This window comes from Clarias gariepinus, chromosome 25 (assembly GCF_024256425.1).
Source record: "Clarias gariepinus isolate MV-2021 ecotype Netherlands chromosome 25, CGAR_prim_01v2, whole genome shotgun sequence".
Lineage (NCBI taxonomy): Eukaryota > Metazoa > Chordata > Actinopteri > Siluriformes > Clariidae > Clarias > Clarias gariepinus.
The window spans coordinates 8,698,568-8,724,843 of NC_071124.1; the positions used below are offsets into that span (position 1 = coordinate 8,698,568).

The 26,276-nt window shown below is 35.8% G+C and overlaps 2 protein-coding genes across 15 annotated transcripts in view; both read right to left on the reverse strand.

Annotated features, from left to right (window-relative positions):
- The window catches only part of limk1a (LIM domain kinase 1a), a 64,175-nt gene extending 63,657 nt beyond the window's left edge, over positions 1-518 (reverse strand). Inside the window, exon 1 of the mRNA XM_053486722.1 lies at positions 379-518. Within this exon, the coding sequence (XP_053342697.1) occupies positions 379-436 (58 nt within the window). The 5' untranslated portion in view covers positions 437-518. The remainder of the gene's footprint in view (positions 1-378) is intronic.
- Positions 519-2,390: 1,872 nt separating this feature from the next.
- elna (elastin a) overlaps positions 2,391-26,276 on the reverse strand; it is a 71,660-nt gene continuing 47,774 nt past the window's right edge. For 9 of the 14 annotated variants that reach the window (XM_053486286.1, XM_053486277.1, XM_053486284.1 and 6 more), the window contains 31 exons: positions 25,181-25,228; positions 24,952-25,044; positions 23,569-23,616; positions 23,246-23,290; positions 23,054-23,098; positions 22,638-22,673; positions 21,713-21,766; positions 21,589-21,621; positions 21,247-21,306; positions 21,115-21,147; positions 20,911-20,961; positions 19,235-19,303; positions 19,112-19,144; positions 18,919-18,993; positions 18,481-18,513; positions 18,298-18,360; positions 17,824-17,856; positions 17,611-17,718; positions 17,482-17,523; positions 15,618-15,659; positions 15,187-15,207; positions 14,653-14,667; positions 14,373-14,408; positions 14,268-14,291; positions 13,989-14,030; positions 13,220-13,285; positions 12,777-12,809; positions 11,822-11,869; positions 6,185-6,217; positions 5,969-6,022; positions 2,391-4,303 (listed from right to left, as the gene is read on the reverse strand). In XM_053486286.1, the coding sequence (XP_053342261.1) occupies positions 4,257-4,303; positions 5,969-6,022; positions 6,185-6,217; positions 11,822-11,869; positions 12,777-12,809; positions 13,220-13,285; positions 13,989-14,030; positions 14,268-14,291; positions 14,373-14,408; positions 14,653-14,667; positions 15,187-15,207; positions 15,618-15,659; positions 17,482-17,523; positions 17,611-17,718; positions 17,824-17,856; positions 18,298-18,360; positions 18,481-18,513; positions 18,919-18,993; positions 19,112-19,144; positions 19,235-19,303; positions 20,911-20,961; positions 21,115-21,147; positions 21,247-21,306; positions 21,589-21,621; positions 21,713-21,766; positions 22,638-22,673; positions 23,054-23,098; positions 23,246-23,290; positions 23,569-23,616; positions 24,952-25,044; positions 25,181-25,228 (1,463 nt within the window). In that variant the 3' untranslated portion in view covers positions 2,391-4,256. The remainder of the gene's footprint in view (positions 4,304-5,968; positions 6,023-6,184; positions 6,218-11,821; positions 11,870-12,776; positions 12,810-13,219; positions 13,286-13,988; positions 14,031-14,267; positions 14,292-14,372; positions 14,409-14,652; positions 14,668-15,186; positions 15,208-15,617; positions 15,660-17,481; positions 17,524-17,610; positions 17,719-17,823; positions 17,857-18,297; positions 18,361-18,480; positions 18,514-18,918; positions 18,994-19,111; positions 19,145-19,234; positions 19,304-20,910; positions 20,962-21,114; positions 21,148-21,246; positions 21,307-21,588; positions 21,622-21,712; positions 21,767-22,637; positions 22,674-23,053; positions 23,099-23,245; positions 23,291-23,568; positions 23,617-24,951; positions 25,045-25,180; positions 25,229-26,276) is intronic. The other 5 variants (XM_053486278.1, XM_053486275.1, XM_053486281.1 and 2 more) reach the window with 5 other exon arrangements.

The window sequence follows — 26,276 nt, forward strand, 5'->3', positions numbered from 1 at the left end:
CTTAAATAAGAATAATTCAAATAAAACATCAAAAAGCACACAAAATAAAAAGATTTTATTTTTAATAAAGAAAATTATCTGCTTTTAAGTATTTTCTAGATACAAATCCACAGCTGTAGATTTGTTGTTCCCGCACTGTGACTTGTGTAACGTCATAGAGGAAATTAAAGGCGTCTCACGCGCTTAAATCCCCAATCTTAAACCTAATAATAACGATCGCTTTTCAGCTCATCTTAAGAGTGAGGCGTGTTTATGTTAACTTTTATCTGAAGCCAACGCGATTTCCAGTGAGCATCCCATACGCCCTCTAAGCTTTAGGGAAAAGTGCGCACTCCCATCCCTGCCTCTCGCACGCGCTCGTCAAACCTAAACACAAACCTTCGTCCTCTCCCATGCGTTCGTCCTTCCAGGTACAGCAGAGCAACATCAACCTCATTCACCCTCCGGCCGGGAGCTCTGCCCAGGAGCCTAGCGCAGGAATGTCTGATCTCTTCCGCCCCAAAGCACCGAGCTCCTCAGGAGAGCGGCCAGCAAAACTGTGCGCTTTCCAAATGGGACGCGGCCAATTCGCTAGTGGAGCGCTGGGAAGGGCGGCGGGAGGCAGAACCAGGGGGCGGGACGAAGCGGTCCGCTGACCAATCACACGCATCGAGTAGGCCAACCAAACGTAATTCCCAGGAAAACTGGCCGGAAGCGTGGTATAAACGAGCAAAATTCCGCGAGGATCCCTATGGAGCTGTAGTGCACTACTGTTTGCACCGCAGGGAGGATGGAGGCATTTATGCGCAGTATTTTAAACAGCACGTGCTGCTCGTGTCAAGTGTCGCCTCTTATATCAGAGATCAGATTCGAAAACGTCGATTCGACAAAATATATAGGAAGATATATTTTTAGAAGAAGATCATGCATGCATGTATGCATCTATACTATACTATACTTTACTATACTATTTTATGATGATCAGCCATAGCATTGTTGGCTAATATTGAGTAGGTCCCCCTTTGCCACCAAAGAGTTCTGACAACTTTCTATTGGAACCAGCATTAACTTTTTTTTTTTTTTTTTTTATCAAGCAGCTCTTCTATTAGATCAAACTACACGGGCCAGCCTTCACTCCCCATGTGCATCAGTAAACCTTGGTCATAATATTCTGATTACTGTAGCCTGCAGTTTTGGAGTTGCTCTGACCCAGTCCTCTAGACTGCACTACATATGCACTACATATTTATATTTCCATATATTTTCATTTTAAAATATATATTTTCATTCATATTTTCATATTTATATTTTCATATTTTTATATTTTCATATTTTCATCCATGGACCACTGCACATATCACTTTAAATAAGACACTTACGAAGTCACTTTTTATGCATATTTGCACACCAGAGCCATTTCAAACTTCTAAATTTCTGTTTTGTCAAATTTCTATTTCTATATTTCTATATCTGTTATATTGACATTTTGTTCTCATTTCACTAGTTAATCTTATTTTCTAACATATTTCTTTTATTACAGTATATTTTTTTGTACAGCATTTTTTACTAGTTAATTTTTGTAACGTATTTCTTTTATTCATATTTATTTTCTTATGTATAAGCTTTTATTTTTTTTAGGTCACCTGCAGTCGTTTAAGCATTTCACTGCATATCGTACTGTGTATGACTGTGTATGACTGTGTATGTGACAAATAAAATTTAAATTTGGATTTAGACATTACGATTTGTAATATATATATAAAGCTGCTCACTTTGGCACATGGTTTTGACATTGCAAAATGCAGTGTTTTGATTTAAAGGCGTGCAGCGATATAAACAGCTTTATTTTAGTCATAAAGAGTGATGTTGGGCACAAGGCAGGATACACCCTGGACAGAGTGCCAGTCCATCCCAGGGCACACATAGATACACACTCACATGCTCTATCACACTCTGTGGGCAATTTGGAAACACCAATAGCCTAATCTGCATGTCTTTGGACTGTGGGAGTAGTACCCGGAGGTAACCCACCAAGCACGGGAAGAACATGCAAAATTCATGCACGCAGACCTGGGGCAGGAATCGAACCCGTAACTTAGAGGTGCAAGGCAACAATGCTAACCTAGCTGTAATGCTGCTTAAATTAACCCGCTTGTGTAAAGGATAACTGTGCGAAATGTGGGGTTCAACCTTTTTTCAACCAGTGCCAAGTTGCCATTGTTGAGCCATTGAGCAAGGCCCTTAACCCTATACCCGCTCCAGGGACGCTTTATCCTGGCTGACCCTGCGCTCTAACCCCAGCTTCCAAATTGGGATATGCAAAAATAAAAAATAATTTCACTGTGCTATAAGGGATATGTGACAAATAATAATAAAAAAAAAACATTTCAGTGAAATAATGCACGAGCACATTTTCAGACGTTTCAGAACGGTTTATTTTATTTTCACTAAAGCAGTAAAAAGGCCCAGTTTTCCTGGAACAAGTCAAATGTGCGCCGTGGGAAAAGTGCAATAGCCCCAACCCTTTTATTTAAATTAGATGGAAATGCCACGACACATTAGACATATATGACCACAGAGAGGTCAAATATAGCACCAGGTAGGAAAAAACACATTTCGGATGAACTTGAAACAGTACATGTTACCAATGATGCGAAATATTTAATCATTAAGGAATGATTAAACTACTAATTTAATATTATATGGGTAATACACTGGCTAGTGACGCTTATTAAGAGAAGCTTAGTCAATTACACAAAATATAGACATATCAACACACACCAGGGATTATGACAGACACGCAAACACACAAATTCATACACACATACACACACACCCCGATACACACGCTCCAACTCTCAAACACACAGCTCACATATTTAAAAAAAATCTTATACAGTATTACAGATTTCCACAGTGACTAAAATGCATAAGCTACTGAAAGCAAAACAAAACAAAAAACAATATTTTTTGTTATCATGTGTACAAACTCGGTAATACGGTCAAGGTCAAGTTCACATGGTGCAAACAAAACAGCAACAAAGCAAATTAACCTGCAGTTACATGAAGATATATAATAGCTAATTCTTTGAATATAAAGGGGTTAAACGTCTGTAGATCAAGTGATGGAAGCACCAATTTTGCATGTTTAAGGAATATTAGAATTGATATTTCTTTTTTGTTTTTTTTCCATTTTTTTTAGTTCAGGTCCAAAACTACTCTATTGTAAAATCAGCACTATTATTTATTTTTAGTAACTTGCTTTTTTGTTATTTCATAAAAATGCATATCTTTGAATTTTAGCAACATAACCGTAGTAAGAAAGCTCTTCGTATATACTATAACACGATTAACAAAAATGGACAAGACAATTCATTGGATCTTATCAGATGCCACAAAACACTTTTCAACACTTTTCAGATGCCACTAGGTCTTTTGCAGAACTGTTTCATAGCTGAGCTAAAATATGAACAATATAGCCTCAATCATATACACCATGGTTCACAAACACTGATGTTTTTGTATCCAGAATTCATAAAGGTTTTGACCTGTTTTTAGATCAGGACTCTGTAAACAGGATAGAGGAAATTCGACTTGTACTTGTCCCCAAAATCACATTCTGTAGGATTCTTCATGACCATTAAATAGACTCATGACTGAAATAGCTTCACAACCCTCAAGCCAATAGAGACCAATATCCAGCAGAAGTTTTACAAAGTTTAAAAAGGCATGTCAGGAGAATAAAAAAAAGGAGAAAAAACACAACTGCCATTTTGTTGGAATGTTTGACCTTTTTGGCTCCACAGAGGTTTTTGATAAACCATTTTATTTAGATAAAAAAACCTATCACTGATAAACATGAACAAACATGACTAAAGTGCATTAGATATCTAATGCAAAATTATAACTAATTTCTGTTACACATGACAAGGGAAATATCATGGCTTTTATCTTCCAAAATCATGAGAAAAAAAAGAAATAAGTGCCTCAAGGTCTACAATAACAAATAATGAACCTGATTATTAGTTTCTTAATTTCATGTCTCTATCTACAAAAATCAGCAACATGTGTCATATGAACAGCTGGTTCATATGTTTATCCTCTTTCCTCAGCATCTTTTTGGGTGTGAAAAGAAAATAATAATAAAAAAAAAACTTCTTGTAGGTACAAAACATTTTTTGCTCATGATAGGATTGTTTTCGCATATCAAATGTACATTCTACATCATGCAGTAGCACCATTGTTTCTTGAGGTCATTTTACGTCTCAAGAGAATGTTTACTTTCTTCTCTTGCCGCAGTATTTGCCTTGGCATCCTGCTCCGCCTGGAGATAAAAAAAAAAACTACAATGAGAAAACTGCATGACAATGTCAGCGACACAATCAACACTTTTTTTTTTCTTTCTTCATCTCACATTTTCAAAATAGTACAAGACCCTGGCAAGAGTTGAACCCTCGACCCTGGAGCTGCGAGGCCGAAGTGCTCAGCACTGCGTCACATACCATACTGGCGGTCTTAAAACAGTGTTCTACGAATGTTAATTATGTGACTATGGTCTATCAATTTTTGATGTAAGAATCTCCCAGTAACATGTGATGCAGTAACTGCAGAAAATCCTGGAGTCATGCTGCCATCATCTAGTCTTTCTGCACATATCCTTGAAAAAGTACCTGGGATTAACTTAAATCCTATTTAATCCTTCATTTCAGCAATTCTCATTTAAACCTGGAGAAAGTGCATGATAATGCTCAGTTATCAGACTTTCTGGATTCCACGCCTCCAAATAATGCCAATGACAATGCATCTTTCCCCGACCACTAAGATGCATTTCTCAGTTAGTGATTCAGTTCTGGGGTCTAGACCCAGAGACATGCCCAAAACCTTTGATTCAGTTGGAAAAGCTGGTCTCTTTGAGAATTAGTTTACCATGGTGTTTCAACCACTAGCCAAAGAGGTAATGGAAAACAAGTTCTTTCCAGTTATCAAAACCAGGAGCGGCACAGTGTTTTAGCCTGTTGCTGAAAGCTGTGCAATGTGGGAAGACTCAGTGGGAGAATTCCAAAGATGTAATAAATCTTCAGGCCAGCAATTATCCAGTATATCCTATCCCATGTCCAGGATGCCCAACATTTACAGAAAGTACCATGATTGGCAGTGTACACTTTGCCAAATTTTTCCCTGGTCTCAGTTACCATTTCTGGGTGCAGATACCAGGAACAACTGGGTGGAGTGTACATCCTCCTCCAGGACACACGTTAATACTTTTTACAGCTTTAGGAGTGGATCTCTAAAAAGCTGTAAATAGACCAACTGTGGAGAATCCATGCAAGGTATTCTGTAGATAAGCCACTCCATTTTTCAAGTAAATAAGCACATGGCAGCATTTCTGATGACATTGGAAGGATTTTATGGCTACATGAACTGCTCTCAATTTCTGTTCTCTTAAACCGGGGGCTACATCTTACAAGGGAACCTATGTCTCTTCTTAGGGGCAGACAGACAGTTGTTCTGAGGATCAGGTGCTTAACATTTCTGCATTTTAACAGGGTTTAGCTTCTTTAAATGATAAAGTCGTTATTCCAAAGTGGCAGTAGAATTTCTAACGTTTAGCATTTCTGCATTCAGCCCTAATTCTCCAGTCTTCCAGAAGGACTTATTTGGCTTTCATTTTTATGATAATGCTGAATGGTTGGAAAAGACAAGAGGGGAAATGAAGTTGCTGCTAAAGATGTTACATAAATAATTTAAATTTGATCTTTAGGCACTTTGCAGCTTGTCGCAATACATCATTTGTTTCTCTTTCTTTAATTGAAACTTTTGGGGTTGCTCGAGACTCTTGCACAACACTGGTTAGGATGTTGTGAAAGAAAAATTATTTTGTAACTTTTCATTTTAAAAATGTGTTTAATTAATTTTATCCCAATGTTTAATTTAATTCAATTTTATGTTTTACTAATTAATAGGAGAAATACCATGAGCAACAACATACCTCTGTAGCCTCCACCCAAGAACCCCTGAAGTGTTCCATATTTGGCGGCTTTAGCTGGGAAAAAAAGAGGTGGAGGGTTCATGGTTGCGGTACAATTTTCTGAAGCTTTTGTTGTGTATCTACAGCGTATTTAAAGTTTGGTTATTATTGTTTTAAAATGCTTCTCACTCACTCATGTAGAGATGCACATAGCTAGTAAAGTTAGAGCCGACTTACCTTGTTGAGCTGTCAGCCCGGGCGCATATCCTCCTAAAGCACAAAGAAACAGTACTGTATTTAATATAACTAACAATCAATAAACATGTCAATAGCAATACTGAATACATGGCAGTGATGATATGAAAATAGTTGATTCTACATGTTTTTCTCAAAGTTTTACCAAAGCAAAACACAGATGAACAAATTGCATCTTTGTGGGACTGAATATCTTTTCAAATCATTGACATTTTTAATGACACATACAGTAGCACAGCCTTGCTCTTTGCTGGAACAAGATTTGGCATACACTATCACCCCAGTCAATCACAATAGATCTTCAACTCCTGCTCCTGGAGAGCCAGTGTCCAGCTCAATTATTAATTCACCTAAACACCTAAACACACCCATTTAAACTAGGACTAGTTGAATCCTTAGTGTTTGAGCAGAAGAATCACCAAACTGTGTTTGACACTGGCCCTCCAGGACTGGATTTGAACACCCCTGCGGTAGACAATCACGTGTAAGGTCATGTATGTGAAAGACGGCAGATAGAGCTGTGTTATGCTGCCCTGTGATGCAGCATGAGCAACAGTTTGTAAAGTTGCAGTGGCTGGAATCATGTAAGTTCCTGGTTCCTTTTTGTACCTCTCATGTCCTCCCATATCTTCATCATGTGGAAGCAGATGAAACACACTTACAGTCTTAGAGCTTGTCATGTTTAAGTGCCAACTAACTAACAAACGGTGCAGAAAGCTAAACACTTAAGCATTGATCAGTAGAAGAAGTCCAGCCATTGCAGCCTAATTCATCTGTCATAGTCCAATTTATTCTTATTACATCTCTTAAAAAATCATAAAGTAGAGCTGACAGTTCTGTTTTTATATAATGGCACTACAAATAGTATAAAAAAGTGTAAAATGCAATTTGATTAAGGTCATTTAGGTGTAAAGATTCCAAATGAGTAGAAAAGTTTGAGGTTTGTGTCAGGGGAGCGCTACAGTACCATAAGAGGAGAGGTTATTTCAGGTTGTGCTTTTCTTATCTGATGGAACATACTTTAAGTAAAGTTTCACTAACTCTAAACCCTCCAGAAAACTTGGAGAACAGCTAAGAACATTTAGAAATCTTTTAACTGAAACAATCATTACAATGCGAATAAATATTAGATGGAATAACATTAGGTGGCATGAGGGTCTCCAGGAGGGAAATTTTGCTTCCATTCCTAATCAATATTGTTGAGAATAACTTTCTTTAGTCTTTTCAGTCAACATTTTCTTCAACTGGATCTCTGGCCGAGGAACATGCGCTGATAGGCTAGCTATTTCATCTATAATAAAGGATGTAACACATACAGTAGATAAGAATGAATTCTTCTAACCTTAAAAATCAGAGTGTTTTTTTTAATACTCTTTAAGGTTCATTGAGCTTTTCTGTGTATTTCACTACACTAAAAGTATGAAATGTGCAGCGAGTTAACAAGAGAAGAAGAAAAAGTGTGATACCGTGCATGATAACAATAAAGAGTTGCTTGTATGATATCAGACCAGTGTGAGGTTTCACAGTCTACAATAACCATCAAGCGCAGATTCACTTTGCATGATATTTGCATCAAGGCCTGGTATGAATTTTCATAGCAAATAGCAAACATCTATCAAACTCCCACAGAATTCAGCTATTAATAGCTTGAGGAACACCATCAGCATCCTCATGCAGGTAAGTGTTTATGCGAAGGTCGGGATAAGCAATAGAAAATGGCAAGCTTACACAGCCAAAACAGTATTGGTGATGATTTAAAAAAAAATTTTAAAAAATTTGATTATACTGATAGTACAGAAAAATTGGTGCTAAAGAAGCTACTTCTGAAGTTTATGCAACATGGATGTGACCATTCTTTCTTCCCAAAAAAATTTCAAGATGCTAACTTCTGCTGTTTTGGAGAGATGGTTTTACAGTATATGTGCCCCCCGAATTGGCATTTTCCAGTGTTATACTGTCCCGCTTTAAACAATAATGATTTAAAATCCAAATAATTAGTAATTATCGATAGTAAAATTGGTGTAAGCTTCTAAAAGCATATGACCTGTAAAAATTGTGGCTTAAATAGTTTTTTGGTATAAGTTTAAAAAGCAAAATATCTGTCATGCCTGTAACTATGGCAAATTAAAGTTGCAATCATAACAATTTTGCAATTTAGAATAATAATTTTCAGGTTTATGTCTTTTCATGTGAAATCTAAATTGGCCAAGTGTCATTTGAATGACAATCAAGATCACTGAAAGATTTGAATTTTAAAAAGTTACAGACACTATAAGGGTATGAACTTGTATTTAGCAAATGTGTTTAGCAAAAGTGCTATACAAATAAAATTGATTTGAATGAAATTAAATTATCTGATACAAATATAAATGTTTATGCATATTTACAAAAAACGAAGCATGGATCGGGAGAGAAAAAGCGTTAAGTACTATAAAAAATAGTATAACATGATCCTATCTGAAAATTTACGTTTTCACCTACAGTAGGTGAGACACTTTTTAGCACCAATACCATGTTTTGGCCAACAGTATAAAAACAGCGTCCCAACATCTACTATTTAAACATATGTGGAAAGAGATACAATCAGGAATTCTGTCTGAAGTTTCTTAATAGGTTTGCTGTGGAATTTATAATAGCAATTAACTTGTAATTTCGTCATTGCTATATTGCTTGCTGGTAAGTTGCTGGCATAGTAGCGTTCCTAAAAAAAGGAAAGTCCAACATTGTAAAGAGAAAGAGAAAGAAGCTGAGAGGGTCTGTATTCCTTAAGTATGTAAATTATTTCTGCTCTTGTACAGCAGAGCTCAGGTGAATTTAATAATATCTAATATCTAATATATGTTTTTAGGCAAAAATTATATTATAAAAAATGTGAACGCTTTATGATTTAACCAAAATGTAGGCAATCCTCAGAGACATGTTGTATGCTTGACATTTTCTTGTTTATTGGATGAGACGCATTCCGCACTAAGTTTCTACTGTATTTTACTCTATTTGGGATTCAATCCTGGAACCCCAGAAGTAAGTTGATGTTCTAAAGTGGAATTAGTGGAAATGAATACAAAACCTACATTTTTTAGTCTTCTTATCATTTGGCTACATAGTAATAATAAGGATTTATAACTTTCATCCTTGTTAATCACAGCCATGTTGATATCCAGCACAACAGCACTATCTGTCATATGATATTGCTTAATTAACTAATGTCAGCCAAAACATGTTCCATGGGCACATGCCAAAATTGAACAGGAGGATCATTTGTCAAAATTTTACATTGCAAACTCCATACAGTAGGTGATATCACCTTATGGTAGATATCATGGCATACTGTAGCTTGTACTCTGTTTCTTTCTCTTTCTGTGTGCTGCAAAACTGAGCCAATGTCAGACTTTCTGTCATTACCTGTCATCTTGCAATACTGCCACAGTCCCAGTCCTACTCCTGAACAAGGGTAAATGCACTTAGTTTCAAATATATACTGTACCAAAGAACTGAGTGAGAGCACTTTCACATTCAACTCTGATTTAAATACAGTATTAACATCTGCCAGCCATGTTACAGTATATGATGACATAAAAAGCCAATTTTGTTTTAAGGTTTAATGGAAAGTTCTAGAATTCATCATTTAGGAGTGTATATACATTATACAGTATATAGAAAAATCTCTTTTTAAAGAATATAGCATTTAGTTTGATTGGTTCTGTGAAGCAAAAAGTAAAAGAAGGGTGAGGTTACAGGTGTCTACCATACTGTAATCATTTATTTCATGTAATGCTAAAAAAATGTTTTGAACGGGCATGCAGGAATACTTGGCTGTACATACTGCATAGCATCTGCTGCCTTCATAGGGCTACTTGACACCTACATAAATCCTTCATGATATCCAACCAAGTGAAATGTACGGCTTTGTGCACAGTGTGCAATCTGCATGGCTTTATATGGAGTGAAAGCTCTATGAATATAAATTATTCTTTTGTAAATTTTGGGCAAGGTAGTATGGAAAAATGAAAAAAAAAAAAAAACATGGTTGTACATGGTCTGGCCAAAAGAAAGTCGCCATTGCAAAAGAGTCAAATTATTGAGCTGCATCAAGAAAATAAGACTACTATAAAGATTTACTGGAACTGGGTTAAGAACCCTTCAACACATTATTAAAACCTATAAGGATAGGGCAGGATGTCAACTTTGTGGAAAAAAATATCAACTGTAAAACTCACATTAATGTTTAATAGTGAAAGTAAGAGTACTTCAATATGCACACAATGTGATAACAATTTACAGGATTGGGACTAAGCAGCTGTGTGGCCATAAGAATACCCCTTGTTTGTAAGACTAATCAGAAGAAAAGGCTTTAACTTGCTAGCTTGCATTAATATAACACTTGAATTGAAGCAATTGAAAAAGGTCATGTTATCTGACGAGTCCAGAGTAACCCTATTCCAGAGCGATGAGTGCACCCATCATGCATAGTACCCATTGCACAAGCTTTTGGAGGCGGTGATATGATCTGAGGTTGCTTCAGTTTGTCAGGTCTAATCTCTGCAATCTAATCTCTAATCTATTATGTGCCAATAAAATGAAGTCAGCTGATGACCCTAATGTACTAAATGACCGCGGTCAGGGTATTTTTTTAGCCAGGCAGTATATTTTGGAGGTAAGTAGGTGTTTAGGTTGATCAAATCCCTGACAACAGACACACACACACACACACACACACACACACACACACACACACACACCTAAATGTATCTGTTTACATCCCTCAGTTACATCCCTACTGTATGTATTGTGGTGTATCTCCAAAACCATGAAGTAATAAAAAAGAAAAAAAAAATATTGCATGCCAACATCTGCTGTATTCTGTGTCTTTGGAAAAACAGAAAGACTCCATGAGTTCTCATTTTGGGTCACACCATGATCAGACTTGACCACTATGAAAAGTTCTGACTCCAGGAACAAGCTTCTAAAGGTCATTAAATAATAAATAGCAAATCTACACCGTTAACCAACTAAATCATTTCAACATTTATAGGAGTCAACCCAAAAGGTTTATTATTTAACTATAACAGCACATCCTGAAGTGTTTAATACCACAGCAGGTTGGCAACATTTACAATTTTTAAATAGATTAATAAATGATGCATTAATTATTTTATAGTTTTAATTTAACATTGGTTGAACAATTCACTTTTCATTGCATCTTTTGACCATTACACAGCATTAACTCCTTAAATTTCATAATTGTTCCCTTAATGTTAGATAACCACCTTCTTACTGAAAGCTTTACCATATCACAAATACATATTTGTACCCCTTCATTATTGGATGCAGATTATATGGAGCGTCTGCAATACAAGACCATGGCAATCGGTCATTAATATAAACAATAAAATATTAGAATGAGTATGTTAATATAAAACTGTGATTTTGCCCTTGCAACCAGAACTGCTGTTGGAGTCACTGTAAAGATTTTTAATATCAACCATATTTAGAAATTCCATAGCACTTAGCTATTAGCAATTTTTAATTATAATAATAATCACTTGTGACCTATTGTATAATGTAACAGCTTTAGATTAACACCTGTTAAGTACAAACAAAATCTTGGTGATTTCCTACCTGGATAAGCCTGTGGATAGCCTCCATATGGTCCTGGAGCGATGGCACCTGTTAATCAGGAAGATTTATATAAGAAAATACTGCAGCACTGCAGCAGAATTCTCTAGAGGGGTATGCCAAAGATATTAAATATGGGCAAATAGCATACAATAATTTCAGTATGTTTATAAAGGGAGTAAGATATCTAGAAATAATATTATTATACTTTGACTGCTGGACTGTAAAAAAGGAAAATTGGGCCATTTGCCCATTTATGTGATTAAAATTACAGCGGCTTTAATGTATAACAGTTATAAACAGCCATATCAGCCTTTTCATGTCTCTCTTATAAAGCTAACAGAACAAAAGCTTGCAAGCTTGTTAGCGGGAAATTAGACATAAATGCAACTGGAGATGTTCTTGCGGAAAACCAATTGTCCAATAGAGACTTGATTTTCTTTAGCTTAATCGTCAGCTTTGTAACTTTCCAACTTTGTAACTCTCCAACCTTTTCTATTGGAGTTTTGACATTGATGTTCTATGGTTTGCTAATGTTGACTTATGTAGGAAATAATGTTAGCTAACAATATGTTACCACTATCAATCAAAGTACCTTTCTACACATATTTATTTAATAATTGGGTGTTAAACTGCCAAACAAATTATTTAGCAACTTTTAGATGTTGCACATGCTGAATGGTCATGGAAACGACTGCAGTGGGCTCTGAACCACCTTGCCTAGGATCGTCATTCATGAATATACAGCCTTCAGTATAAAGTTTGCACCATTCAAATGTTTTTTTTTTTTTAACGGCAGTTAGGAATCTGACTACCATACTGTGTTTGAAATCTTCTGTAAATGTCCAACTATTTTATACCTTTATTACAGGTTCCTGTTTGACTTGAACACCCCTTGTACTGTATGTGTTTGAAGACATGTATGCACCAATGGAAAATACATATATTTTTTCCTCACCTTGTGGATATCCAGTGCCCAATGAACCGTAGCCTAAAAAAATAATTATAGAGAAGACTGTTAGAGAACTGGGCAAGATTTTAAACAGTGTGAGTAAGATGTTTTAGTAAGGGGCTCCAAACTAAAAGTATTCATTTCCTCACCAGAGATTTCTTTTATCACAACAGACGATCTGATTGTACCCAAACTGCTGCTTTATTTAGCAATGGCCGTTAGGAACTAAACTTCAAACAGTAAAGTTTTTAACCTTCCACAGGGAGTTATTGTCAGAAATGTCTTCGTTCGCATTTTAACTTCAGGCTTAAAGTCTACCAACAGCTCTTGTTAGGGTCGGCATGCAATATCATAGTTCAAGTGACACATTATGTCTAGATATTTGATTCCTGAGTTTAATCATGTTTTAGGAAGTCTAACTCAGAAGTAGAAATAGAAGTTGTACGTACCTGGTTTGGCTGGTTTAACACCAGCTCCACCTGGTCCAAGGCCAACACCAGTAGGATATCTCACACCTGTAACAGTACCATCAAATGATCAAAGAACTTTAAGCAAGTATCTCTTTCTTTTGGTAAGGACTATCTGTTAAGATTATAAACAAATCTTTTTTTTTTTTTTAAGTGTTTAACCAGGTAATAATGATTAGGGCGGTGAATTCAGGGAAAAAATAGAATCTGTTCTTGTAGAGAAATGGCATTTCCAGGATAATTGCCATCTCTGTCTGTGTGGTTGAACACAATCTTCTAGAAACATTTCCTGATGTTGCAAATCACAAAAGACATCTAACCAGTAGCAAAGGGCATATTTATATTATAGGGGCTTTTTTAAACCAATAGATTGTACATAATAATAATAATAATAATAATAATAATAATAATAATAACAGAATCAAAGACATGTTCCCACATTTTAGAAATCTAACAGTAAAACCTAATTATTGTTTTATAGGTTTGATGTCTAGCTGACTATCTAGCATCTTGGTATAGCTTTAATAACAGAGACCTGCTTCTCATAAATAAACTGTACAGTATATACTGATATAAAACAGCATAATGCTTCCTAATTCCTAATACAGTACTAGCACTTCAGCAAACAATAGATGTAAAATAAACCCTAGATTAATCATTTCACACATGCAATTTAGGGCACTGCTCACTTCCTCTCTTTCTCCTTCAGCGTTTTTATATATTTTAAAAAAATGCAAGTTGCTTATTATACCTGGTGCTGTAATTGGCTTGGCTCCTGGGAGGACTCCGGTTCCTAATAAATAGACACCACAATAAGGATTTGAGTAAGAAGAAACTTAATTTAACATTTTATTGATGTTTGGGAGAAAATGGCCCATTTTATTTTTTGGCTAAAATAAAAGAAGGCTTGGAACAATTCTCAAACATTTGCATTTATAAGTCATTTATAAGTCAGTGGTGACATAATTAAAATTTATTCAGTCATATGATCTTTATGCAACCTGAAATATAGGGTAACATGAACTCTCACCGTAGCCACCATATGGGATTGGACCTGTGGATATTAATGAATCAATGAATGCCATGAATGTTGAGTTAAAAACAGAAAATTTTGTTATGAAAAGAAAACACTTACCTACACCACCAGTCTTGGGAGGTTTAACAAGAGTACCTAGAATTATTATTTTTTTTTTAGTTTAGGTCAAAAAAGTAAAAAAAATTATGTAACATATGTAAAGGCAGTTCAGAGCAATGCAGCCTTAAAAATGCAATAATAATAATAATAATAATAATAATAATAATAATGAAATTATTGTATTTATTGTAATTTTTTTAAAATATAAAATTTAATAAAATTAAATCCAGTGACCCCTAGTGGACCAAAACATGCACGTTGATCCTGTTAATGAACTTACCAGGCTCCACTCCACCTGTGGAATAAAGTGAAAATATAATAATGATTAAAAAATAATAAAAAGAAAAAAAAAGAAAATTACAGTAACATTTGGGACATACTATGTGTGTAGTATATACATACGTTAATTCAAAAGTCAAAATAGCAAAAGATCCAGAATTTCCTGTTTTTCTTTATATTTAGATTTAAGGAACAGTTCTACAAGCTTCCTAAGGGACTTTTTTGGCTCTTATTTTGATCCATCCCCTGTACCCAGGAACATTGCTAGAGATTCTGGGGCCCCTTGAAAAACGAATAAACTCGACCCACAGCACTTTTATGGGCTACCTGTCATTCAGGGTTCCCTGGGACCATCTATCTTTACCATTTGTAATTTATTGTTAAGCCATACAGTGACTTATGAATCAATCAATCATCATGAAAACAGTGAGAAACAGGTACAGATGATGACCGATGATCAGAACGGTGACTAGTATACTGGTAATATTGAATGCTGAGTAGTTGGAACTGGTATGATTCAGAATGAAATAAATACCTTGAGGTATGTCGCCTGTGCCTGCATAGAAAAAAAAGCAGAACATTTGTAATTAGAAGGCAAATAGACAAAACAGAACAAAGTTTCAGGGGGAAATAATTGATGATCTGCTTGAACAAAAATATACTTCTTTGTCTCACATAAAAACTTTCCAGAAGTTACAAGAATGTAATTTCTTTTTTGTAAGTCTGACATTTATTATATAAGACTCACAAACTCTGTACTCCCCAACAATGTGTTCCTGTTACTCAAAGGTTTGCCAAAGTATTAAATCAAAAGCATGCCATGTCAATGACAAGCAGAGTTAGCTGCATGGTCTGCATTGTTAGTGTAAAATGGAAAACAGAAACAGAGATGTGTTGATGGAAGGGGTTATGTTTCTAGAGAAAAACAACATTTATCACAGTTTCATGCCGCATAGGTGATCTTACTGGGCTTAGGGGCCTTGCCAGTTTCAACACTAGCCGTCGGTCCTGCCAAGAAACAACAGGTTCCACCTTCAACGTTTGCAGTTTAAAGAAATGCAGCACAGAGGTGACCAGCTTTGTAGCTGTTGAAAAAAATGAGCATTGGCAGCAGCCACTGGTACTACCATGAAATAGTAGCGCTTCAAATGCACATAAAGAGTCATAGAGTCATATTAGCCTTGATTCGGTTGGGAAGAAATAGCAAAATAGCAAAGGTTTAGCAAGCTAGCATTTAAAGACCTCTGATTTATCGCAAATAGCAATGCTTGCAGCTGATGCAGATGTTTATAGTCTCTTTAGGTTTCAGCAGCATCTCTTAAGACAATACCTTGATGACTTTCTTATGAGTAAACACTTTCGGAGATAAAGGTACTAAAGAGCCTTGTAAAAAGATTCATTACAACTGGATTTTTTGTTGTGGAAAACCTTTCCCTTGACAGAGAGACATGACATGATTTATCTTTTCATACTGTCCTTTTGTCCAGCCCCATGAAGATTAAGAACACTTTATACATCCACCAAGAAGGACAAACCTAACTCCTACCTTCACTATATAATAACAATTGTTGGACAGGAAAAGCTACCTAGATGGATAGTAAAACCAATCAAAAGAAGTCTAGCTGCCATGACTTCACTTATTTAATACGATTAAATAATTATTAAATAAATAAGAATAATAAATAATTATTGCAAAATGGCCAGATTGAATTGTATAAAAGTAAACACTATTTAATAAGATGAAATTATATAGTTATAAAGTAACTTAGAAAAAAAGGTACGCTGAAAATATAGACCTTTTTTCACTATATTCGCAGATCTGGAGGATTTTCTTAAATGTAATGCAAATCCTATAATGTACAATCAAAATTTTGAACTCATTTAGGTAATTGTCTCCATTTTCTCAATTATCTAAACAGTAGAACAATAAGAAAGTCATACATGATGTAGTAGGCAAAAAAAGAAAGGAAAAATGTTTTGATTCTTTTAAGTGTCCACCTTTTGCTTTGTTGACAGCCTTTGATGAAAGTCCTCAGTGAAGTTCTTCGGAATGATATCAAGTGATTACCTAGACCCTTTAATAACATTTCATTTTTCTGCACTTGGTATTTTTGCAGTTTTCTTCAGTTTTGCAGTATTTGTATAAATATATACCTCTATACACTTTAAAATTCATCCTGCTATTTCTATCCGCATCCATCATTCATCCCACATCATCCATAAAAATCGAAGACCAGGTTTAATCTGCTGCAATACATGCCCATGTCATAACCCTGCCTCTATCATAGTTGATGGTGCATTGGGACATGAGCCCTTCCGTTCCTTTTCCATAGTTTTAGTCTGACTCCAGATCAGAAGGTTGGGTGTTCAAATCACGTCGAGGTCATGAGCTGTCTGTGTGTGGCGGCTGGTGTTGCTGGCTTTTCCGAACAGGTTCGTGGGCAGAATTTTAAATTACATCCAATCCCTAGGATGACCATGCATGTTTGTGCATAGTCACTATTCGGTAATTCTTGTACAAGTTAATTTTGTGTTACAACTAGGCATTTTTTTTAATCTTAAATGGTATGAAGTCACCCCTGGATTGTAGCCTTTGATAGTAATATGACCACCTGGAGGGACTTTCTAAATAAATGTATTTAATTCCTAAAGAGGTAATGTAATATGTTTGTCAAACCCCTTAAATTTAAGCAGAAATTCTTTGAATATTGGAGTTTTGTCTATTCACCATTGTCAAAGGTAATAAATCAGAAATTTTAACATATAATATAATTCAAACAAACATATAATTCCGTAACAGAACAAATGTACAAGACGTTATGGTCCTTACCTGGACTAATAGTTCCACCAGGGGCCAGAGTTGGGCCCTTAGCTTTACAAAAAGTACAGATATGATCAATGGTTAACCAATACTGAATAGTCAATATTCAATTAGATGAGTCAAATGTATTATAGGTACCTGTGCTACCTGGATCAAGAAGTCTAGTTCCATCTGGCAAAACACCCACCTCAGGTGTGGCTCCGGGTACCAAAATACCTGTTCCAGTAATGCCAGTGCTTGGTACACCTATTAAAAGAATACTACATTTTATAAAAGATTGCATTCACAAAATCACATTTTTATTCGACAAACTGGGTTGTTTAGTGGGACTGAATGTATGCACTGTCATACCAGGTTTTGGAGGTTTGACTCCACTAGGATATCCTGCAAAAAACAAATAGCATTTTATTTACCCGCATCTTAAGGACACTACAGTTCTTTACTGAATTAAAAAATAAAAGGAAATTTCAATTGGTAAACTGTGGTAAACACTGTATTTAAACTCTGTAGCACCAAAAGTTTGACATAAGTTTGTCATACAAATCTTGAGCATTTTTGCTATCTACATAGTTAACACATGGTTTATGACATGTTTTATGAAATGTATTTCATGATATGTCACAATGTGTGATTTCACAGTGCTGTCAAATTTCTCAAATTTTATTGGTTATCTGAATTAATGGATTTACTACAACAATATTTTATTTATTATAAATAATAATATGTTTATATCTAATAATATGTTTATATCTATGTGTTTAGCTGCTGTGTGGCTGGCTTCATGAGCCATGGATAAAGAATAAAACCAGGGAGAAACTAATTTACCTCCAGTTTCAGGCAATGGTAGTCCTCCAGTCCCTGGTCTAGGCAGTGGTATCCCTCCTGGTCCTAGGTTCCAGGACATACAAAAGAAAATTGTTTTAGACTTGAGTTATTAAAGTTCAGTTTGACCAATAGCCATATTTCCTACGATGGGATATTTCAAAATGATGAATCATATTTTTTTACCATATTTAGGAGGCTTAACTCCACTAGGATAACCTGTAAATAAATAAACGGTAATATTGATCAACACAACTGTTTGTTTTCAATTATTTTGAAAGAAGGAACAATTCATGTACTAAAGTTTCTCTATAAAGATTTTTGACCAAAGTTTAAAATACTTCATAGAAACAAATTAAAGCACACTAGCTACCTGGGCACGGGTAGCTTGAAAAAAAAAATAAATCACCACCAGCAAGTAAAATAGCACAACATAAAAAAAAGGGAAAAAAAAAAAAAAAAAAAAATATATATATATATATATATATATAATTCCTGTCACAATTAATATACAATTATTATTACTAGATGTAAAGAGTCACTGCCAGATAGAATCCAACATAATAATGTGTCTCTTTTATGTATTATATAAAATTTTTAATAAAGGTCAGAATCATTATTCACCTCCAGTTCCAAGTCCAGTGCCAGGTCCAGTCAATGGTACTCCCCCAGTTCCTAGTCCTGTACCTACTCCGACTCCTAGAGGGGTTGAATGTTTTAAGTTTGATAACTGTGGAAACTTTTTTAGCTTTTAATCATTTCTTGGACTATGAGATTATAAGGGTATAAAATAAAACCTAATGATAATAGATCTTACCATACTTAGGAGGCTTAACTCCACCAGGATATGCTGTAAAGGAATAAGTCCATATTGTTGGGCATAGTTTCCCCAATCACTTAATTTTTAACATTTGCAATATATATTTTTTAAATGCATTACTTCCAGCTCCTGCAGATGTTCCAGGGATTCCACCTGTTCCCCCAACAACTCCTTGCACTGTCCCAGCACCTAATGACACAACCAAAGATACCCAATATAAACAGCATGTAAGGTTATGATTTGTGATTTTATTTCCATATCTCACCCAGTTTAATCTTCAGCGATTTTGTGGAGTAAATGAGAATGATTTTTAAAAGCCAATGTAAGTTTAAGGTCGCATTGCAATGACTGTTTCAGGTTAATGTTAAATGATTAACATAACTGATTAATTAAATTCTTCAATGTAAAAAATAAATGCATTTGTCTACCTAGCAAATTTTAAAGTAAATATTATAAGTGCAATATAATTGGAAAGTGGTGGCAAAATTACAAAAAAATAATTTTAAATACAGTATAGTAGCAGGTTTGTATATTAACAATTTTCTCTATTTGACCTAATTTTTTACGAAACAATTTTGGCTCAGTTTGCTCAATATATCTACATATTTAAATTTGAGATACATATATTTTCCGATTCCTGGTTCAATAATATGATATCCAGTTGCTGAGATATGGCCAGTGCAAGGATGTTCATGAGGAGGACCTCGAAATAAACTGTAGAAATCCGATTTTTAGTATATTCAAATAAGGATTCCGTGACGTAATATGAAGGAGGAAACACTTAGCCTCATTTTGGCATTAAGATTTTGGTGCTGCCCCTAAAAATATATTTTGCCAGCACTGTACTGTAGGTTAACAGTAAAAAAAAAAAAAAAAAAAAAAAAAAAAAACATGTTAAAACCATGTGTAGTGTGCATTGAAGTGCTTTAAAACAATGTTTCGGATTAAAACCTTTTCAATTATTTTGAAGGATCAGGAAAATAAGGTATTTATTTATTATATTGCTAAAATTGAAAATTTCACACATTCTATTTATTGCATTTTATTGGCCACAGCTCATACAACTCAAGTTGATGTGCAACTTACAGTAATACTTGACTTGATATGAAGGATCATATAGAATATATAGTTGCTCCCTATACAGTTGCCACAATTTTTTAAGCACACAATTGTATAGGGTTTCTTTGTATGCTATACTGTATCATTACCTACAGTACATTTCTCTTCCTTCAAAATAAGGGGCCAAAACTATAGCCCACTGAGCACCTTCTGGATGAACTGGAACCCTGGCCTAAAGGCACCCCAGGCCAACATCAATGCCTACCCTCACTAATGCTTTTCTGGTTGAATAAGTCACATATCCAAAATGTATTCTCAAAAGTCTAGTGGAATGCCATTCCAGAAGAATGAAGGTTGTTATGACAGCAAGGGGAAAGCAAAATCTGGAATGAGATCTTTAACAGAATACATTAGTCTGATGGTCAGGTGTCCACAATCTTTTGGCTATTTAGTTTGATCATTTATGTTTTTATAATCATTTTTATAGTGTGACAAATGGTGAAAAACAATTAATTGAATGGACAGGTTCATTTATGACCTGGCTTCCTCTGCTGTTTGTTCATGATAGAATGTGTGACAGAGCTGAAACCCATGGCATTACTTTTAAATCTGTGCAATCGTGCAAGATACATAAAGGTCTTACATAAAAAATATTTTAGCACTAATCAGAAAACTAGGTAAAAACCACAACCTATTACACATCTAAACATGTGTATATGAAAGATCACTGTGTGTACCTCCAGGTATCGTCAATCCACTAGGAACTCCATAACCACCAGCACCAAGACCTAAGCAATACAAGACAGCATACTGTACCTTTTGCTTCATTTTCAGAGCAATTAAAACTAGCTCTAATCTCAGGATTATGTTTAAGGGTGTAAATAAATAACAAAGCTAATCTTTGTACAATAACAAATAATACATTTACTAAATGTACATACCATATTTTGCTGCCTTAGCACCAGCAGGATATCCTGCACAAACCAATTTTGATTAATTTTTTTATTATTGAGTTTGCTAAAATATGTAACTGTGTTTTTATTTATTTTAATAAAGTATAAAATAATACACACCTCCTGGAACACCACCTGGAACGCCACCTGGAACGCCACCTGGCACGCCACCTGGCACACCTGTAAATGATAACAATAAAGCTTTGACACAAACATACAACAAAAAAATTAAATGTAGCATATTTTTAAGGTAGATATTATAGATGGAATAATTATATTCTGTAATACCCAGTTTATGTTTAAATCCACATGTTAATAGGAATACAGATATTTGGATCTGATTGTGTGTTATACCCCTAGTTTACATATTGTCTAGTCATTTTGTTTGTTTATATGTAAATCTGATAAATAAACATTGTTCAATAGTCTAATAATGTTATATGGTAAATAAATAATGATTACCATATTTTGCAGCTTTTGCAGCAGCGTATCCTGCTAATGAAAAAACAAGGAATAGCAATCATTAACATGGGTTGTCACAGACATCACAACATTAAACAGTATAACACAACTCTGCTCTCATTACCTTGGCCTCCTGGTACTCCACCAATACCATCCACTACAGTACCAGGTCTAACACCTGTAACCAAAACCACAATTCAGATCTGATTTATTATTATTATTTTTTTTAAATCATCATAAAGGTCAAAGCAAAAGATGGTCAGGTGTCCTTTGGCACCTTCTGGCCATACATCGTATTTACTGGAATGCATCCTTCCATCCACCTGTGCAATGTTGCTGAAGTTAATATTCAAAGCCTGTATGTACATTTGTTCATGATGGCTGTTCATGAGGAGGCTGCATAAGCTCTGCCTGTTTACACTGACTAAAAGTGAGAGCTTCAAATTAAAGCAAGCAAACCAGAAGAGTGCAACACTGGGATCTCCATTAGGAGTGATCCAAAATTTCCCACTGCTGTTTTATGGACATACAGACTTCATATGACAGCATTGAGTTCCTGTCAGATTGACTCTTATTGCAATAACAGTTTTATTCTGAAAGCCTGGTGGACTCAAAGTAAGAAAGTAAAGTAAGAAAAAGCGTCCCCAGTGATATCCAAACCAGACCGCACAAAAGTGCATACAGTACTGGTCTCTGACTTGGGTAAGAAGGTCTGTGTATTGGGGTCATAATGCATCAAATCACTCAGACATTTATTATTTATTTTATATATATATATATATATATATATATATATATATATATATATATATATATATATCTATAAAACCTCCAGTTCTGCACTCAATAATTTTCTACTGACTGTTTCTCTATATTCACAGTTAATAATTATACTGTAAATGTAATAATTTTATTCAACCAGAAATAAGTTTGGCGAAAGAATTATACCTAACAGTCCTTATGTTACAAGTATATATACAGACGAAGAAGTTTTTACATTTTCTCCTGACATTCAGGTCTAACAAGATTAAGTATTGAAGAACCTTTACCATATTTAGCTGCTTTTGCCTGGGCAGGTGTAAGACCTGTAGGTGAAAATAATGGAACATTAACACGATGTTACACTATGAAGTCTTGAATGGTACAGAGACATTAACATACGTGCAGGGTTTCACACACTGTTTGCACTTTACACTTCATTTAAAGACAAATGAGCTGATAATGAGCTGATAATTGTGGCAAACTACAGTATGTGGCATTAACAAATGTAAAGTTGGTTGAAAAAAAAGATGAAGCCCAGATTACCTAAGCTTTTTTTTTTTTACTCTTATTTACTTCATCCCTTTTTCACGTTCTCTCTCGCTATAACTCTCTACCCTGTCTCTTATGTGACCACTAGAGGGCAAGCAGTGTCCACTACAAAAAAAAAAAAAACTGTTCATCTCTCTCTCTCTCTCTTATTCACCTGGTCCAACTCCTCCAGTTCCTGGTAAAAAACCTCCTCCTATACCTGTATATATATTAAAACATATATTAATTATATTAACACATACCAACAACAACAACAACAACAACAATAATAACAATAATAATAATAATAATAATAATAATATATTGAAAACTAAAACAATATTATATATTACACATTTTTATTTACCTCCTACACCAGGGTAAAGTCCAGCTCCTGGGACTCCACCTGCACCTTCCAAAAAATACAACACATCATTTTTGTATTTCATTAAAAAGTGTAGCTACACCATGTTTTTCAAAAGGTAGCAGCCAGTCAGGACAGATTTTGACAAGTATTTTATAACATGGATGAGAGTAAATGGATTGTTCACGTGATATGTGACAAACTCTGGTATTTTCAACCTCTGGTGTGGCTGTTAAATGGTTACCGTTTATACTAAACACTTTGGACAAGAACAAACCACATACGTTTGTTCCCAAAAATAAAATGATAGGACAAGTAATGATTACCATATTTAGCAGCTTTAGCCTGAGCAGGGGTGAGTCCTCCTGTACCTACTGAATAACACATTAAACACAAAGCTGGTTAGTCTCAACTATATTATGATAAAGCTGTCATTTTCATAAGGTTTTGCAAAGCAAAGTGTCACGACATGTCAGACCACACCCACACCATGTACTACACCTTACCCTTATTGCACGCGTGGAATTATCAGCTTTGATTTCTGAGTACTGCCTATGACCACAAGACTGTCTGTGACTGAAACTTCAACTGCTGTGTGTTTTCTTTGGCTTATGGGTTTACCAGGCAAATATGGATCAAGCAGTGGCTGCCCTCTTGACAGCGACATCTAAAAATCAGGGGGCTCTTTTAGGCACCCTCCACCATTACATCCATCAGGTCACCAGTATGCAAATTGTAACTAACAAACACCAGGAGAGTAAGTGTATCAGTGAATTTACAGTATGGATAAAAATGCTTCCTTGGGTAGAATACTCCCATAACTCGCTCCCCACTTCCTTCACTAGTAGGTCACCTTTCTAGTGCTGCATAGTACTGTATACCAACTGCACTTGTTTCTGCCTCAGGAGGAAGAGCCCAAGCCTTTATTTACCACTGCCGACTTTCCCTGCTGCTGTCCATGCACCATATTAATGCAACCTTCCATGTGTCCCAGGGCTGGTGACTTATCTCTTGCCTACTGTGCTTACACCACAAACTACACCTTAAACAGACTAGCTCACTTACTTCCATGCTTCATTTTACATCTTATCTGTCATCGCCTCACTCGCATTTGAGCTCAACTTTTGCCACTTTTGCATCATCACTTCTTGCTTTATAGGACAGTTTGAAACAGCTACTCCTAGCCACATTACTGTGTGCCGTTTATGCCCAGTACTTTGTCTTGTTATTGCCTACCGATCATGACCCTGTTTTGTTCTTTTGACCTTGTGTTGTCCTTGCGCTTCAGATGCTTGCACCTTCGGATTCATCCCCTTTGACTTCGTTATAGGGCCAATTGACCACAAGATTGTCTGTTAGTGGAATTAATGCACATTTGGAAATATCGTCTTTAAATTCTGTGAACAGCCAGTCGACAACGAAACTGTCTCTTATTGGAATAAATGAACGTTTGGATATATCGGCTTTGACTTCCGCATATTGCTCAACGACAACAAGACTCCCTGCTATCACTGTTTTGGATATATCAACTCCAACTGTTGCATTTGTTTTAAGGCTCCTGAGTTTGCCAGACACTCAAACACCACCCACAAAACTGTAAGTGCTTTATTTAATTCCCACTCTGCACTTAGATTCTACGTTTTTTTAAAGTGATCATGACACAAAGCTCTACAAATTACACCTCAAAACCTTAAGATTCCACTTCTCACCTCCTGTTCCAGGGTAAGCTCCTCCAGGTCCTAAACCACCAAGACCACCTAAACCAGCACCAGTTCCGGCTCCACCTAATCCAGCACCAGCACCTGTTAAATCCATAATGTTAGCATCATTAGCTCATATATTTTCAGACAGAATAAACTATATGCAGCAAATAGATCAAGTAATTAATAATTGTTTAAAAAGCCCCTAAAATACCATGATACCACAAGTAATGATTACCATATTTAGCAGCTTTAGCCTGAGCAGGGGTGAGTCCTCCTGTACCTACTGAATGAAACATCAAACACAAGGCTGGTTAGACTCAACTATATTATAATAAAGCTGTCATTGTCATAAAGTATTGTAAAGTGAAGTGTCACGACACGTCAGACCACGCCCACACCATAAACTACACCTTACCCTTATTGCACGCTTGGATTTATTGGCTTTGACTTCTGTGTAATGCCTCTTGACCATGGTACTGTCTGTGACCGAAATTAACGCATGTTTGGATATTTTGCCTTCAGTTTCTGCATATTGCTTATTGACCCCAAGACTGCCTGTTACTAGAACTATTGCTGTTTTGACTATATCAACTTCAACTGCTGCGTGTGTTCTTCGGCTTATGAGTTTACCAGCCAGCAGGGTTTTAACAGCACTCGTGAAACTATAAGTGCCTTGTTTACTGTAATTCTCATTCTGCACTTGGATTGGATAGTGATTGTGACAGTATAAGCTGGCAAACATAACTCGCTCCCTACTTCCTCTACTAGTATGTCACCTTTCTAGTGCTGCCTAGTATACCAGCTGCTCTTGTTTTCTCCTCAGGAGAAAGAGGCCACAGTGCCATGAGCCCAAGCCTTTGTTTACCACTGCGAGAGAACATGACAACAAGCTTGCAACTTTTTCAACACAAAGACAACCAGGGTCACTCTGGAGCTCCTAAATACAATGTAGGTCAAAGGGTAATGCTCTTCACTTAAGACATACCTATTGAGACCACATTAAGGAAGCTGTCATGCAGGTATATCTCCCCAATCACCATTACTGGAGTCATCAATCCAAACCCCAAAGACTTTCCCTGCTGCTGTCCATGCCCCGTATTAACGCAACCTTCCATGTGTCCCAGGGCTGATGACTTATCTCTTGCCTACTGTGCTCACACCACAAACTACACCTTAAACAGACTAGCTCACTTACTTCCATGCTTCATTTTACATCTTATCTGTCATTGCCTCAGTCACCTGTTGCCACTTTGGTGTCACTGCTTCCCACCCTATAGGATGCTTTGAAACAGCTACTCCTCACCAGATTATTGTGTCCCGTTCATTCTTAG